This window comes from Phalangium opilio, unplaced genomic scaffold, assembly GCF_054372755.1.
Source record: "Phalangium opilio isolate 3A_F unplaced genomic scaffold, DU_Popi_V2 ptg000045l_1, whole genome shotgun sequence".
Taxonomy (NCBI): Eukaryota; Metazoa; Arthropoda; class Arachnida; order Opiliones; family Phalangiidae; genus Phalangium; species Phalangium opilio.
Window position 1 is genome coordinate 4,705,573 of NW_028324168.1, and position 18,907 is coordinate 4,724,479.

Consider the following 18,907-nt stretch of genomic DNA (forward strand, 5'->3'; position numbering starts at 1 on the left):
TTTACGGATGACCCCTTAAATTTAATTAATTAAGAAACTGATTTCAAGACAATTATTTCTAATTTAATTAAGGGATCATCCCTAAAACACTCTTGAAAATCATAACTCGAAAACAGTATCCTTTGGGGCAAACAAAATGTCATAGATAGTAGCATAACATTTTCGACTCAAAATCGATTTTCTGAAGAACATCAGCCCCTTAATTTATGCATGCAGACTTACCATCAGAAACACCCTGTAAACCAAGTTGCAATTCGAATTAGGGGTTGGGGGTTTTAGATTCAGAGAGATTTCACTGACGTCACCCCCTTTTGCGATATAGCGAATCTAACCCGGGTTTTTGGTATTCCCTTGGAGATGCGTGCATCCACGAAATGGGAACCGCAACAGTTGACGCTCGAATCTATACCATAGTTTCTCCCTTCTCTTATGTTTTTCTTGAGCCCTTTCAGTGTAAAAATCCAAAAACTATACCGTAACACCCCTTCTCTCTCTCTCTCTCTCTCTCTCTCTCTCTCTCTCTCTCTCTCTCTCTCTCTCTCTCTCTCTCTCTCTCTCTCTCTCTCTTACCTCTAAGCAGTCAGGCAAGCGGGTACTCAAATATTCGAGAAAACACATCAAGAAACAAACCATCAAAATGATTCTAGATATTCCGAAACACAATAGAAACAAAGAATGGTAAAGGAAAGGAAAAAAAAAATGTCCATTATACGGAATGAGAGTTGGAATACGGTCAAAGTTTCAATCATTATCCTTTTATCTTAAGGTATTACAACCTTATCTTCATTAATAAATTCATCGCGAATGAAATAAAACGATATTCGCCGTGTTTTAAGTAATGAAGAATAAACTTCATCTTCTTATATTTCATCATTATCTAAACTACCTTTACCATAATGAAGCATTTCTTCGCGAACATCAGCACGCGCGTTTCGAAATGAAAACCGTCGATCATCGCGAGGAAAAGTTCTATAGACAATTTCGGAAATTACATACAGAGAAACGATCACACAGTTGCCCCGCGGTATTCTCTCACTCTTACCAATAAGAACCGCTAGAGGCACTGACAGCGCGAGTAGGATGGCCTCCCCCTCCCTACGTATCGTGAACTGGGGCTCAGTACGTTTCCTGTACCGTTGCTTCTTGGCGCGAGAGAGAGAATACTGAATACGCCAATGGCAGCCTGGCCCGTGTATGTTAGTTTCTCTGTACGTAACTTCCGAAATGGTCTATATATCTCTTCTTCCTTCTTCCGTTGAGCTAGGATTATCTCCGCTTTGAAAATAATGACATGGAGATTGGAGACGAAAAGAGGAGAGAAGAACTCGAGTCTTAAAATGTTCAAGGGTTTCGTTTCGGATGCCGCGGCCGCCGAGGCCCGCCTTGACGAGCCTTCTTATTTGAATAGCGAGGCAAGGAGTTATGAATCATTCGTTAACAATCAGGTACAAGTACTTGCCACGCACGCGATAACCAAAAAGAAAAGAAATAAAAAAGCACGGTGGTGGTTTGAAGAACACGCTCTCTCTCATGGTACCGCTGCTGCACGTAAACACGGTATATACTGTATGATTTTGCATTTTTATGAAGGGGGATTTTATTTAATCATACGGTCATGGATCTTACTAATTATTAACCCAGTTCAACCTGTCAAAATGTGGTTGCACGTAGAGTGAAGTTTTAACACTAATTTGTGTGGTATTTGTTAGATGTTGAAAGGTAATTGAGTTTAACATGGGGTTTTAAGGGGATATTTTGTTAAATTTTCAAGATTTTGGGGTGTTTTGTTCAATTTTCATGATTTCTGAGATATTTTGTTCAATTTTCACGATTTTTGGGATATTTTGTTCAAATTCCACGATGTTTAGGGGATTTTTTGTTCAAATTTCACAATTTTGGGTGATATTTTGTTCAAATTTCACGATTTTGGGTGATATTTTGTACAAATTTCACGATTTTGGGTGATATTTTGTTCAAATTTCACGATTTTGGGTGATGTTTTGTTCAAATTTCACGATTTTGGGTGATATTTTGTTCAAATTTCATGATTTTTCGGGATATTCTATTCAAATTTCAAGATTTTAAAAACAAAATATTTTTTCTTAACTGTATACAGTTCTGAAAATAGACTAAAAAGTTGTAAATAAAAAAATAAGAAATCTAAAATAAATAAATAAATAATAGCGCGAATAGTGAATATTTGAGACACTCAAATCTTGGATAAATTGGCCCCCTCCAGTTTCAAGTTATAAAAAATAAAAAAGCCCAAAATGTTTTTCTTCTTTTCAATCTTGACTTAAGATTCTTAGGAAGGAGGGTAAGAAGAAAATTTTCCGACATACTTTATACGCAGGTGTTTAAAGTCTAAGTTTGCTAAAAAAAAATATATATATACATACATATATATTCCCCAGGACCTGGATTGCGATCGCTTACCAGGTGTTATTAAGTTATCAACATAAAAGCGTAGCGTTAAAGAAGCTTACATGGTTTGCTTTTAAACATTACTCAAACCTCAGTGAATTACGATACACTATATATCTCAAGACGTAAATAAAAAGTAAGAAAATATATATTCTTTGTTAACTTCTAAAGAGAAGTAATAGTAAAAGATTGAAGTAAGGCGTTCAAACCGTACCAAATTTTATTATACATTTCTTTGTACGCTTAGATTAGTCTCTTTAGGGCTAACTCGAGTTAAAATTTACTACGCCGATATTATTTAACTGTATAGCCAAGTATTTATTAAATAAAATAAATAATACTCAATTGTAGGTTGTCTATATTAGAAAACATTCTTAAAAAAAAATTCTCCAATCTTTTATTTATAATTAATTAACTAACTAGTTATTAAATTTATACAGGGGTGTTTCATAAAGGGTAGCAAAACCGAAGTACAATAAATTTTTGTGTCGAAAATGTTCAATGATCAAGGGCTTATGGCAATTTTTTGGGTTGAAAATGTAACTACTGTGATATTTTGTCATGGTTTACGTGTTGTAATCACTGGAGTGTTTTACGGATAACCCCTTAAATTTAGTAAGAAACAAAGACATGCATGGTTATATAAATAAGGGGGCCATCCCTAAAACATTCTAATGTTCATAACTCGTAAACGTTGTCCCTTGTGAAAACAAAATGGGTCATAGAAGTTACTACATTTTAGACTCAAATTGATTTCCCATTGAACTACGCATCCCACTTTACTTCGGGTCTATAATTACCCTCCCATTTTAGAATTAACATCCTGCATATATTTAAGATCTACTTTACTGACGTCATAAAGCAAACAGGCAATACTCCTACGCTTTAATTAATTTAAAACAAAATTAAACTTTCATGGACAGATTGAATAATTTCTTACAATACAAGAGCGGGGCGCGGAACGGAACTAATGGCGCTGAACCGCAAAAATGCATCCTTGCCTTCGCTTCAAAATTAAAATAAAAAAAAACTCTAAAGCAATTTACGTATAATTAGTTTTACACTTTAATGTATAATACTATCGTTTTTTCGTTTAAAGATCCTCTCATGAGGGGGAGGAATTAAGGTTGTATACAGGGTGTTTCTGATAAGTCTGCATGCATAAATTAAGTGGGATGTTCTTTGGGAAATCAATTTTGAGTCGAAAATGTTCTATACTTCTATCTCCATTTTGATTGCCCGAAGGGACACTGTTTTTAAGTTAAGATTGCATCCAGAGTATTAATTTTACGGATGACCCCTTTGATTTAATTAAGAAACTGATTTAGACAATGATTTCTAATTTAATTAAGGGGTCATCCCTAAAACACTCTTGAAAATTATAACTCGAAAACAGTGTCCCTTAGGGCAATCAAAATGGAGATAGAATTAAGTTACATTTTCGAATCAAAATTGATTTCCCAAAGAACAACATCCTCCCTTAATTTATGGATGCAGACTTATCATTAACACCCTGTACAAGTGTTGTAAGCTATCGAGGCGGTTTTTAATTAGATAATGAATTATGATACCGATATTTTCAAGCATGCAAGCAGAAGCGAGTATAATATAAAGAAAATTCCGTGGCTTTTAGGGAAATTATTATAAATATGGATTATTTTATACCGTTCTAAATTAGAAATAGCTTAAATTAAATAAAATTTTAAAGGATTTTGTCACGCGAATGATTTCGTAACTGCGCAGGCGTGAAAACCAAATTTAAAACTAATCAACTTATCTACAAGTATTAAATTTCAAACACTAAAAATATATCTTATACCAGTCCATATTCATTTGTTTTTACCAACCAGTTTGATAGCCTAGATTTTTCCACGTTTATCCTTAGAAGTTCATAACTTAAAGTTGTTAAGTCATTCCTACTGTCACGATGTGATGGAGCAAATACCATTTAAATACAGTAAAAAATACTTCAATTTATACACTTTCGGAGTAAGCCAAGCCAAGAACAGAGGAGAATCTTAATTATATCCATGCAGCAGCTAGGGCCCGAGTCTAACTTTATTTCTCGCTACGAACACGGTTTAGGCGGAGATCTGGGTCTCCTTCTCATGCATAGAATATTTTTCTATTTATTTTGCGCAGACCTTCTCTTGGCCAGCTAAGCCTAACGCGTTTTAATATTAAGAGTGTACCGTAGCCCAACGCCACAAATCATATCCCTGATACAACATATTCCCTCTCTTTAGCAATGGTATACTCTTACTCTCGGATAAAACTCTTGCGGATATTTTCTCCATTTCTCCGGTATTAATAAAAATGCCCGTTAAGCCTTGGCAGACAATATGAGCAAAAGTAGTACCCGACCCGTAGATATGGATTAAATCAAAACCCTAGCCTTCCTAGGTAATGTCATAACCGTAAAACCAAGTATTAGGCCTTTGTAATGCACCTTTATATCGTTTTCTTTACAGTATTTTAGCCTATTTTGTTTGTATACTTAAAAGTAGGTATTATTTGCCTCCTGGGGAATCGGGTTGTTTATGCTTTTGCGAGGCGTTGCCATGGAAACTCATTTTGTTAAGGATATAGCTTCTGGTTAAACTAATTACGAAAGATGTACCTGAGAGAGACAATTAAGTTACACCTGACCTGAGAGAGAGACCGGGAAAATTTTAGCTGTGTTAATTAGTTAATTAGGTACTTGTATCTTTGAAATTCAAAGGCTTAGTGTCGAATATCACGAAAATCAACGTTGCGGCATTTGTCATACAATATCCCTAAGATATTAAACACCAATTTGAAAATGTGCCTCGAATTTAATACTCGGATTTAGTTCATTAAGCCTAGTTTGAAAAAAGCATCAATTTAGGCTTAGCCAAATTAGGTCTTGTTTGAAAGAAGTATCAGTTTAGGCTTTTAATCGTTAGGCCTAACTCAAATTTGTCTTTCCAACGTTTCTCACACTCAGCTTCTATAGGATGAACCATATTTACCCAGAATTCCTTTCAAAGTTCATATAATGACTAAATTCTTTCTAAACAATGACTTTCTTACATGAAAAAAAAAAAGAAAAAAGGTCCCAGTCGCCACAAAAAGCGATAATTTAAGTTCATAGCACTAAGAAAGTTGAAATGAATGGTAAACAAACATCACTAGATTCCCCATCTTAGCTTGTCGAAGAATATAACTCCGGACGAGACCTTAGTGTACCCTAGACATTGTATATTTAAGCTGCGAGGATTAAAAGCTCGGAGAAAGAGACTGGCACGAGGTCTGCTAGGGGGAAGGGAAATAGGGGGGGGGCAAGTTGTGACCCTTCGCTAAAGAAAAACTAAAGCCATCTCACGTGACCTTTAAGGTCACGACACGAAGATGGGAATGCACGCGGCGCATGGGGTGGTTTAGTACAGCCAAGGAAGAGTGCACGTCATGTCTTATAGTTTGGATTAGGTAACGTTGAACAGATCCAGGTTCAAGAAAGTGTGCTGCATGAAGTATATACAGGGTGTTTCTCATAAGTCTGCATCCATAAATTAAGAGGGATGTTCTTTGAGTAATCAATTTTGAGTCGAAAATGTAACTTCTATCTATGACATTTTGTTTGCCATAAGGGACACTGTTTTTGAGTTATGATTGCATCCAGTGTTTTAGGGATGACCCCTTAATTAAATTAGAAATCATTGTCTAAATCAGTTTCTTAATTAATTAAAAATACTCTGGATGCAATCATAACTTGCAAACAGTGTCCCTTATGGCAAACAAAATGGAGATAGAAGTCATACATTTTCGACTCAAAATTGATTTCCCAAAGAACATCCCCTTACCTCAATTTATAGCAGACTTATCAGAAACACCCTGTACACATAGCAAGTCTTTCCAAGAGGCCCCAGCATCATCTTAGCAACTCTCAGAGGTTTATTTTAAACACTACAACTCCATAAAGGCCCCCAAGTTAGAGTACAAAAATCATTATTTTAAGGACTGTAGTATGGCTATTTATACCCATATTGATAAATAATTACTTAATTAAGAATGTAAGCAAAATAATATTTCCAAAGGCAAGTTGTTGTTATTGTAACGACACTATAGGATACTGAACTCGAATTTAACAAGTGACTGCATGCAGTATTTACGCGTAAGTGAAACCTTGAACCCAATGCATCTAATCCAGTTTTAAGAAGTATGTTTTAAATTAAACAACTTTAGTGTAATTATTCGATACTTTCTTGGCTTCTGGTTTTCGAGATCTACTTTTTTTTCATGGCAAAGTGTTTGAAGACACGTATATCCCTTAGGGGTAAAGGAGATTTTTTTTTTTTTTGGTTCTTGTCATTTTTAAGGGGTTGATTTCAAGTTGAAGCGGACAGGTTTTTGCTTTCATCATTTCAATAGCGCCATTAACTGATGAGGTGCTGCTGCTATTCAGCCACTCTAGCTCTTCCTTGCCTCATTTTTTGGAATAGACACTCAATCATTAATCTTTCACGTTTCCAATTTCTTCTTCTAGACCAGTTTTATATCAATTTATTTGTACTGGAAAATGTTTTAGCAGTGGGTGCATCAGCCCATAAAAATGGCTGAATATTGGGGTGCTAGATTGGACATGTTCCCAGTATAATTGTAATTTATGGAAAATGGTAATTAAGTGTGGTAATTTATACCAAAAAAGCCTCGTGTTGGGCTCTTTGGAAGTTGGCATTACTACATATTTTTAATCACATTTTGTTAATTAAAGTTGTTCAAAAGTTTACCGTTTACCAGATTTATTTCTGCGGTTAAAATACTTCTAAAGCATACCTATATAAACATTATCACCTTAGACATTTAACGATAAATAATATATTTTTGCAACTACTTACAAACCAGCCCAACTAGACCTGCTATAATCTATACTGCGTACATTATCAACGTAATATTAATAAGTTTGCGAGCATTAACGCCCAGTTGAATCTCTAAATTAAAATTCAACAGAATTCATTATACCGAATCGAACCGATATACGTAGGACCTTAGGCAAAGCAAGGCTTAGGAACAGGGTTCGGACGAAATTTTTACATTAAAAGTAATACCCAACTTTTCCAGCTTATCCTTGACCAAATATTTAGCACTGTTCGAAGCATGTTTTGATAAATTAAACCAGGGATTCATGTAATTTTAGAAGTAGGAATGGAGAACAGAGTAATATGGGCGCGTCAAAGTCCCGGACCCCCTTCCACAGGACGGGGGGGGGTATGAAAGAAGAGGCGGGTCATATAGCGACAGAGGTAAAAAGGAATTACGTCATTATTTTTCTCCGTCCCCGTCAGCAACGTCATCAAAACGTAGTTTAAGTGAGCCAATAAGATAATTTAAAATTTTCGTTACGTGTTGGAGGGAGGGGCTTTATACTGGGCTATGAGTCGGACTGAAGTAAATACTAACCGTTCTCCATTCCTATATCTAAAATTAAATCTATCCCATGGTTTGACATATTAAACGAAATCCCTGACTATTTTGGGAAATTTGTTTAAAGCTCCGAATTTTTCAAAATTTTTAAATCCCCTACATTCTAGGATTATTAGTTTAAATCCCGACTTTTTGCCTCATTTTCATAATCAGTGACTTATCCAGGTTTAGTAAGAACCTTGGAGAAGATCCTTGAACCTTGTTACATACATACATATACATACTATAGCAATTTAACCCCTTGCATATATATAACGTATTCAATATCGAGCCGGGCCCCGGGTCAAATTTAAGTCAAAATTTATTTCCTTCGAAAGGATCGAGGTCGAAGAAGGGTGAACACTTTGTTCTATAACACAATAGGTTCGAGCTATAAATAAAGAGGTAAGCTCTCCAAGCTAATATACATATTTTTAGTGAATGGACCAACCAACGTATAACTTACACGAGATGAAATGCGATATACACTTGAAATTCAACCTTGCAGGCTAGCTACAATAGGGAAATATTTCAATCCTGCATCATGCAGGTAACGTTAGAACTTGTATAAAACCAGAAGGGGATAATAGGAGAAGGATAACAGACTGTATCCTCCTAATACTTCAGTTATGTAACGTGATTCTTCCCCTTTTTATTTGCTCTCCCACTCATCAAACTTCAGCTGGGCATCGCATCAGCATGCTAGGGTGAATTCTATAACTGTTTGGTAATTACTAAATCCTCAACAATCAATTAGCCAACAAACCTTGATTGTCTTCAAGTGGGACAAAAACACACAAGCGCATGCGCCTTGACTGGCAAATAATTAAGCGCTAATAGATATAGTAATGTTGAGGGAACTATTTACCGCGTATGTGATTCGGTTTAGTAACCTTGTACTCCAAATGTTAATATGATGTTGGGAAGAATCATGTTACAATTACCTAACTCGTTTTGTGGTTGATACACTTCTCTCGAAGGGAAGTAAAATACACTTCTGATAAAATGTATACTTTACAATACGCTTTTGTATTATTTTTTTTTAAAAACCTCAACTTGAATTGTTGTAAAACAATAGCTATTAAACAAATGTAAAACTACCAAACAAAACGAGGAGGAAAAATTTGGGATCTAAAATAAAAGAATAAAATTCTCGCCTCATTAATTATTCATATAGTAATTATACTTTATAACAAGGCCCTGCACCTTTTTATTTTTTTTTGGTTGCTGCTCAACAGTAAGGAGTATCCGAACTTTGAGGAGTGCCAAACACACCCAAGTAATACATTAAAGAAGGCTTCTAGATAAAACAATTCTATATTTTGATAATCAAAATGGATAGTCGAGGCTCTGTACGTTTCAACACTAACTCTCTCGCTTATACCATTAATGGGAAGAGGGAGGTCTGCAATGGGTAATACACGAGATAACACCATCCCACGTACAAAGAACTATTAAAAGGAATGCACGCAGCTACTAGGAATCATTGTGTACAGCAATTTTCACTCAACGTATCAAGAATGCGATTTGGGTTTAAGAGCAGTAGACTAATCTATCTCGATGTGCCTGTTACACATAGTACGAACGTGCCTGACGTCAAGTTGCTATGAACCAATGAAATCGCGGTTAGAATACAAAGACGTACGTCTGAATTATGAGGCGTGTGACGGATAGTAAGTTCTCAAGCCAGGCCTATGTGCAAAACCGGAACAGAAATTAAGATGAGAGATATAAGGGTACTCAAAGATTCCTATTAGAGGTATATGCATTCCCACTATTAACAATAACAATTCGCGGTGATGGTGTTGTTATCTTAAGCCCCATGTATCGCCGCGTCGGCTTTCTGTATACATTAACACACCACACCCACATATTTATATTCCCTCAATAAATACTATTCCCTCATAACTTGGCCGCTGTGAGTCGCTCATTGCAAGAATGTTATGGGGATATACAAAAAAATCAAGTTTTAAACTATGCCTAGGAATTGTGTGTGGCGTTTATAAGTAAGTTTTTTGAGTTGTAGTGTTGTGATAATGTTACGATAAGCAATCAAGGTGGAAACGGAAAACAGTACTCCTTATGACGTATTTTAAGTTTTAGGATTTAAATTATTTGCAGAGTTTTAAAGATTTGAACATATTTTAAAGTTGTAATACATAGTTTTCAGACTAGGAGGGTTGATACCATTTACACCAGGAGGCTAGGAGGCTAATTGGCGGACAAAGTGCAGTATAAAGAAACATGGCCTCCTGTTGTGTAAATGGTATCAATACTCCTAGTCTGAAAACTATGTATTAAAGGATAGATTTCATTTGAAACTTTAAAATTAGATAAACAAGGTTAAGATGGCTTCATTAAACTTAAAACCAAAGCTACGTACTTTGAAAGATTTAGTAATAAATTAATAAATATATCCTGACGTCACTGTGGAACGGTATAACTATATTTTCAGTTTAATTTTGATATTTTTTAAATTTAAAAGGTCTAAAAGTGCTCTACAAGATAAAAGTGTGTTGACGAAATATAAAATGGTGAATCAAAAGACGAAAATAAATAAATAAACAAATAAATAAATAAAATGAAATCTAAATGCCAAAAGCATTTCATGGGATATAATACCAACAAAATCCCAATGACCTAACAACTCGTAAAAAAAATAAATAACTAGCTTATTTACTAAGCAAACAAGAAACAGGGCATTCATCTATAATTCTAATCAGAATAGCGAGTGTGAGAGGGGGGTATATATACCAGCGATTGAGTGAGTCGATTGATCCAGTGTGAATAGCAATCCGTTGGGACTATTATGTGCTAAGCCTTTGGATAGATATCCTAACGTAATCTAGCCCCGTACACTTCGCCCAGCGAGCAAAAAAGAAAAGAAAAGGCAAAAACCCAGTAATGGCAGATGTCTATCTAAGGGTATATCTAAGCCTATTGGGAGATAACATTTGTGCCACTATACCTTAATACAGTGTATGGAAGATAGTCCGTGCTAGAAATGCCTTGCCCGGGGTCATATTGGGGAGAGAGAGAGAGAGAGAGAGAGAGAGAGAGAGAGAGAGAGAGAGAGAGAGAGAGAGAGAGAGAGAGAGAGAGAGAGAGAGGCAACCAAAACCAAGATGTATAACTTGAACAAGTGGTACACGACGTATTAAAACCCTTACATTTAAAATAGATTGCCTAGCATTCATTTAAATATGTATAAGATGGCCTAGGTCAGAATCAAGATCTTTAGTGCGATCGCAGAGGCATAAGATTTACATCACCACCTTATTATTGTCCCAACTGGAGTTAACTATATCCCATCAGAGCTTAGCCAGTACTGGAGTAAATAAAAATTACATGACCCCTGTGAGCTTGAGGTCAAAAACCAAGACCTTTAGAACGACCACGAAATGAAAATCTTTACAAACTACAGTTAACAGCGTCCAGTATTGGCTAAAATTATTTTAAATGACCCCTATGACCTTGGGGTCAAAAACCAAGACCTTTTGTGCTACCAAAACGAACTTTTACATGGATACCTGCCAGGATCTAATCCCAGAGTTCGATTTCAGCCAGCCAGATACTATCAAGCCAATAAACTCAAATTGTAAACACTTGTAAAAGGTAAAAAGTACCCAATGTGTGTATAAAACCCGTAGCTTGGCACGACACAGACTTGCCAGACTTTATTCTTACTTCTGCTCTATTATTATGGTCTATTCAGGCAGATATGCAGCACGGTGGAGGGGCTTATGTGTGCCCCCAGAAATTTCTTATATTCTCAAAACGCTTAACGTTTTGGGCCAACCAATATATATATAAAACCTTTTGGGGGTTTTGGGCCGGGTATAGCCAGATCCAATGCATAAAAAACAACCAAGGCCTAGCTGGGGTGTTTCGCGAGGTTTTGGGTATTGGAATCCACAGGCGCAAGAAAAAAAATTATGCCATAAGGCTAAGTTATACGCCAACTTTCCGAGGGACATCGTACAAAATATTTCTTGAATAAATTACTTAGAATTGGTAAAAGTACTTACTCAGTTTGATGTACAAAGTTTTGCTTGGAAGAGTTTTAAAAGTCAAATATCCGTTTGGAATTTCCCGTTTTTTTCCCACATATTTTCTATAATTTCCGGAGCTCTGTGACGATGGTAAAAACTTTTGACCTCTACGTCGAAAATATCCGTTGCATTGCGCATAATCTGTGAATAAATTATATATGATAAGTATTAGGATATGTTATATTAATATTAATATTAATACGTATAATATTATTTTAAGTACATTTAAATAGGTTTAAAGTTAGAAAATGGTTTGAAATTCGTTACATCTCCATCAAAAATGTTTCTAAATTTGAATAAATTAAAATTGAAGTTGCAAATTAGCCAAGGCCCACATTTTAACGTACGACTATGCATATATAAAAACAAGGGTTGACATAAACCATTTAAAATTAAAAGCGAACAGAGTTGAATTGAACTTTCAACTAATTTTAACACGAAATATAAACGATAAAACTAAAAAAATCTCGTAGAAGATCAACACATCCCATTTTAACTTTTTATTTTCTTTGAACTGCAAAAAAGCTCAATTTGCTCCGGAAGCAAAGCGAGCAGTTCAAAGAAAAACCGGAATCTATTCCAATACGTGATAATGGTAATTTGAAATTTATGAATTATCCCTATTGTCCAGGGCGATAAACATTTTGGCCCACAGTTGTGTGAGGTATAGTATAGGAGATTCCTCTATCCTCCTAGATTCCGTTGTATTTTGGATTCCATACAGTCAGAGAGAATCTCAGAGATAGATTGGGATTCGGGAATGGGGAGGAAGTGTACTATAGCGCTCTCTCTCTCTCTCTCTCTCTCTCTCTTTGAGTTTCGGAATTTCGATACGCCGCGTCGCTACGGTCGCTTCTGGTTTTCCCTCCACCAGTGTGTGTGTCGGGCCGGCGGCTTACGTCGTATCCCCCTTTAAGAATACTCCTCCCTTGCTGGCAAAGTCCTTGGCAGCTCTGGAAAATCGTAAGCCCTGGCACTCCGTTCATTAGGTTACACGGTGTTGACGACGGTGAACTAGACTAGCGCAAACGCGTAGTACTGTGTACCGCACGACGATGGGTCCCGTTTGGGGAAATGCGTCGGCTTGATACAAAGCCGGGCCCAACGCCAACTGCTCAGTCGCCTCATCCTAGAGTTCAGGACCCCCGAAATCATCATCTTCTTGTTCTTCTCTTCCAGTTCACGAACCGTGACCGTGTTATGTTTTTAAAAGAAAACGGGACGCTACTATCCATGTCTTGATAATTAAAGACGCCGTACATGTAGAGGAGACGTGAGAGCTTGAGCTTTTCACGAAATTGACCGGTGGGGTGTCAGTTATCCTTATCCGGATGTCGCGTTGAACGGTGTACTCGTAAGTAATTAGTGGTCGCGTTTTGACTTGTGTACTTGAGTGGAGGTGATTAAGGCTCAGGTGTTAAATGGTGTGTGTACTGGATACATTTTGTAAATAAATTGGACGGTGGAAAGAATTACTAAAATAGGTTGTTTTAATTGTTAATTAAATTTATGTGTTACTGATATCGTAGTGCGCGTCATCATGACGCGTTACCTCATCGCGGGAACGTAATGGATTAATTAATTATACTCAAGCGCGGCGATATGTATAACGGTACGCACTAGGTTTTGTTAGTGTGATTACCGTTAATCGACATTGAAGGAAACGTCTTTGGGATGCCTGTAATGGCCCCAAGTTTGACGGCGACCGGAGTATTCTGGTGCTGTCTTTCGCTGGCCGCCGCTATTTTGAATAGCGCCGGTTTTTACCTCCCCTTTTGGATTCAAGGCACCTTGTTTAACACCACCGAAGCGTCATTTGGCTCATTTCGCCGTTGCAATTACCCCCGTTTGACAGAAGACGGTAGTTTGGAGTTGGTTCTGGAATGCGGCCGTTACACCCGTTTCTTGGATATCCCGAGTGTGGCGTGGCAGGTGGCCACCATCGCCGTCGGTGTCGGGGCTTCACTCTCGCTCCTGGTCGCCTTCACTTCCTTGGCCGCTTGCTGCGTCGCCGATGTGGTCACGCAACCCACCGCCAGAATTCTAGGGTCCATGCAGCTCGTTTCTGGTAAGTAGAAAACTTCTTCACTTCTTGTATGGTACCACAACTACCGATCTTCCTTATTTTGTAATGAACACAAACCAATTATGGGTTCTGAGATCACATACCGTTATGCCATCATTACATAACAATGTTATACTTGTAAGATTGACGGGGAAACGACAATATATACCCAACTAAACAATTTTCATAAACAGTTCAGAGACTTCCTTGTTATAATTTCACGAAATTTTGCCTTTAGACAGGAAAATTCTACGTATAACAATTTTTTTAACACAGTTCTCACTAAAGGGGGTTATTTTACCGTCCCCCCCCCAAGTTTTACCAGGCCGTTAATGAGAAAGACCAACCACCAGTTCAGTTTGAATTAGTACCTGTCTCCCAGAGTAGAGACGGGATGAATTTTCTCTGTAGTCTCTTTAGTGAAAACTATATATTGAAAATTCCAACTCAAACTAGAGAACTTAATTATAAATTCAAAACACATTCGTACAAATAAAAACCACAGCACCATCGCAAATATTTGCCTGTTGACTGTTACAGAACTAATATAAACAGTAAGGTCATAAAGGCATTTCTTATTACCTGGCATTCGCAGTATTAGCTCAGGTTGAATGAACGAACTTAAAAACAACAAACAACACCCATATCAAATTCACCAATCTAAATTCCTTAAAATGGGTCAAGGGATTTTTAATTGATGCCGAGCTAGTCCATTACTTGTCGCTTAAGAGAGAGTGTCTCGATCCCCATTCTTTATTTCTTCGTTATTTTTGTACCAATTTGCGTTAATTAACATTCGTTTAATAAACCTAAAAGAGGACCTCGCCCCTCGCGTCGTATTTTGGTAGCCAAATTATGGCGGGTGTGGCATGCCATGCGCTATATGCTTTACTAAAACGTACTTTATTCTAATTATTTGCTATTTTGTAATGTAAAACAGGTAAGCGGTATAACCGTAACATGCTTCCCTAAATTAGCGTGACGGCTTTTAGCTAGTATACCTCTTGGACAAATTATATTTTATTTCATAATTACGAGTAATTAGAAGAAAAAATTAAGGACCGCGCGTGCTAGTAAATAATAAACAGAATCGATTAAAAATAATATATGGTAATTATTACTAAGAACGCAAAATATATAATTAGTTAACGAGATTTTAATTTAAAAATTTCTTATTATTACCAGGGATAGATTGAATTTTAGTAGTAGGAATGGAGAACAGAGTAATCTGGGTGGGCGCGCGTCAAAGTCCCGGACCCCCTTGCACGGGACGGAGGGGGGTATGAAAGAAGAGGCGGGTCATAGCGACAGAGGTAAAAAGGAATTACGTATTTTTCGCCGTCCCCGTCAGAAACGGCATCAAAACGTACTTTAAGTGAGACAATAAGATAATTTAAACTTTTCGTTACGTGTTGGAGGGAGGGGCTCTATACTGGGTGGTCTAAGAGGCGGACTGAAGTAAATACTAACCGTTCTCCATTCCTACTTCTAAAATTAAATCTATCCCTGTTATTACTTTGTAATTTTTTAATAATTAATAAAATAAACTAACCTAACTCTATTTTTATTCCAAACTTTCCTTTATCGGTCGGAAATTGAATAACCGATCAATAGAAGCTCGTGAAAATTTTACGATACAATAAACCGGATAAAGGATACATAGATATGCCTCCATAAATATTTATACTATACATGTGAATATATTTTTATGCTAAAAACTTAACTTTAAATATTAACTGTTGAATTTCGTTTGAAAAATTGTATATATAACCAAGGTTATAATATAAGGATTGATTGCTATAAATAATAAAAAATATAATGGGTTTTCTCTAAGGGTATTACTTTGAAAATGACATATAGAAATTAATCTTTAGTTTTCGCCTTATTTTTTTATTTTTTGGGTGCGCACCCTTTATTTTTATTTATTTTTTTTTTCTTTTTCTGTTTGAGAGATGACTGCGAATCGTAGTTTGAAATGACAAGGCTCTCTACAGAAATAAGCGGACATACAACTTGAGAGAGAGAGAGAGAGAGAGAGAGAGTGAGAGAGAGAGTGAGAGAAAGAGAAAGAGTGAACGCTAGAAAAGAGTTTCAACTCTTAGATCTTTCATTTGGACGGAAAAAGGGTTTAAAAATAAAACAAAATATTAGATCTTTTTTGGATAACTGTAAATGGATCCCCATTTTCGTTTTCAGTTCCGGACGACGTTACTATACAAAAGAGAATCCATTTATATCGATTTTAACTTCAGAGAAAGAAGCGGGCCGGGGGTATTGTTTTTCTTTATCAGATTTTGCCGTTTATTAAAGGGAATGTGAAAGATTAAAAATAGCTACTAGTATAATAAAGGGATCCCCGGATCGATGGGGTAATTGGATGCAGCTGGATCAGAGCTTCAAAACAAAACCAATCTCGTCAAAATCGGTCAATAAATAAGGAAGTTATGAAAAGAATTCGATATTGGGACGCATCCATATTCCATCGTGACGTCATTACGGAGTGAAAAAATCTATGAACCTTAATAACTCGCTTATTTATAGTCCGATTCGAGAGTTATTTAGCTCGTTTTGAAGCTCTAATTTAACCCTACACCCATATACTATAAAACGTTTTCTAGTTCATCAAGTGACGTCAGAAAACGTTAAAAAATTAAATATCTCCATCATGACGTCATTATGGAGTGAAAAATCTATAAACCTTAAAGGGATAGAATCGGCTTTATCTGAGTTGGTCACACTAACATTGGTTTTCTATAAATTAACCACCCCTAAAAACATGGGGGTCAGTAGAAATCGCGAGAAAAATTTATTAATTAAAATAAACGTGAATAAAAATTGAAATTTTGAACGCCAGATTTAAAATCGGCCACCATTTTCAACCCATTACCTACGTAGGTAAAGTTCGGCCTCTGATTGGTTGGTAGTAGTTGGAATGAAAACTGTCGTTTAAGGAGTAAAAAGTAGTAGGAACGAGAATCTAGGTCAGCTTGCCTGGTGAATCGTCGTCTGCTTATATGCTTAAGAATGTCAGACGAGAAAGTATTTCTGATCATTCCGGTCCTGAATCTGAGGATGAAAGTTCGAACTCTGATTCTTTGGATTCAGAAAATTCGGAACAATTTATAATAAACGAATCTGAGGGTAGTTCTTCTGAAGTAGAAGAATTTGGTGTGCAGCCATACCAATTCCCGTCAATCTGTATCATACTGCGCTCACAGAATGAATCCCCCTACCAGTAGGAAAAACACTACGGAGAAATTGGTAGAGACGAACTAGTAACGTTTTTCGGTGGTTCGGCTCTGTGTAACCAGGTGCCCTCATGATCGCAAAACAAGAGCATTTTGGATCTTTTAATCGTAATTTAAAAATCATTAATTAAACTAAAATATAAAAACATATATATTTTCAGAATCCTTATTTGTCTATCTATCGAAATAAATTAACCTTATAGGGATTTATTGCAATGAAATTAAAAGAAAGTATCCCTTTAATAACTCGCTTATTTATCGTCCGATTTGAGTGTAATTTAGCTTGTTTTGAAGCTGTAATTTAACTCTACACCCATATCCCATTAAAGGTTTTCTAATTCATCAAGTGACGTCAAGGAAACGTTCAAAATTAAATATCTCCGAAACTTATTGACGGAATTGGACGTAACAGGTCTCATTTCAAAGCTCTAATACCAAACTAGACACTTAAGCAGATCCCTTAGGCGTAGGAAACGCGTCGTTATACATTTATCACTCGTATTGGTCCTGCAAACGCAATATTTCTCGGAAATGGATAAATTCCGGCGGCTTCTTGTATAAGCCTAACATCCGTAAGTCAGCTATATAAGCTTAATCAACTTATATTCGAGTTATATCCCGAGCTATAGAGCGAGGGGAGGAGCCATACAACGAAGGAAGAAGGCTAGCTAGAAGCGAATCTACCCCACATCCAGAGCTCTGAGCAATTTATTTGCTTGATAGACGGGAGTGGAATATCTGTCTGGTGATCTTTTTCCCTCCCCTCCCCCCAGCACTCCACCACTTAATCCTCGACGACATTTTATCGTGTTACGCGGTTCTAAGTCAAAGCGAATGTTAAGCCAAGCGAGAAATAAGATAGCGGGACGAAAACTCCTTATACAAACCCTTTAAATTCATCCCAACCCCATCTTCCCTTCAAATCCTCTCTCTTAACAATTTTATGAAAAATTTAATTCTTAACCTCCACACCGTTTCAAGAATTGGTAAAATTATCTCATAAATATTGAAGGTAAAGACAAATAACTAAGCCTAGGTTAATTATTGATACACTCGAGAAACTTAATTGAAGATATTCGTGTATTAATTGAATGAATTCACGCTAAGGTTGTTATTTATTATAAGTATTAGTAAAATAGAGAATGGGTAAAATTATCCCAAAAATATTGAAAGTAAAGGCAAATTTTTAAGCCTTGGTTAATTATTGATCAATTAAATTCAAGAAACTTAACTGAAGCTATCTTGGAGATATTCTTGTATTAATTGAATAAATTCACGTTAAGGTTGTTATTTATTATTAGTATTAGTAAAATAGAGAATTTGTAAAATTCCTTCTAAAAAATTGAAAGGCAAATTTCTAAACCTTAGTTAATTATTGAAACTTAGCTGAAGCTATCTTGAAGATATTCCTGTATTAATTGAATGAATTCACGTTAAGGTTGTTATTTATTATTATTTTTAAAATAGAGAAATTGTAAAATTCCTTTAATAATATTGAAAGTAAAGGCAAATTTCTAAGCCTTGGTTATTTTCTGATATATTAACATATATTCAATTCAAGAACTCTGTTGTTGCTATCTTCAGCATGCGGGAATTATGGAATTCACGTACTAATTGAACGAATTCGGGTAACTTAAGACTGTTATTTATTATTTGTGTAATGGAGACAGTTTGAGTAATTTGATCGCATCGTT

At 36.2% G+C, this 18,907-nt stretch overlaps 1 protein-coding gene and 1 long non-coding RNA gene across 4 annotated transcripts in view; one reads left to right on the top strand and one right to left on the bottom strand.

The window, feature by feature from the left end:
* The window catches only part of LOC149676928 (uncharacterized), a 195,881-nt gene that overhangs the window by 63,929 nt on the left and 113,045 nt on the right, over positions 1-18,907 (bottom strand). For all 3 annotated transcript variants that reach the window (XR_016366552.1, XR_016366551.1, XR_016366550.1), the window contains exon 6: positions 11,877-12,041. This is a non-coding gene — a long non-coding RNA (uncharacterized LOC149676928). The remainder of the gene's footprint in view (positions 1-11,876; positions 12,042-18,907) is intronic.
* Positions 12,706-18,907, top strand: part of LOC149676929 (LHFPL tetraspan subfamily member 6 protein-like) — an 86,994-nt gene continuing 80,792 nt past the window's right edge. The window contains exon 1 of the mRNA XM_089837902.1: positions 12,706-13,968. Coding sequence (XP_089694028.1) covers positions 13,575-13,968 — 394 coding nt within the window. The 5' untranslated portion in view covers positions 12,706-13,574. The remainder of the gene's footprint in view (positions 13,969-18,907) is intronic.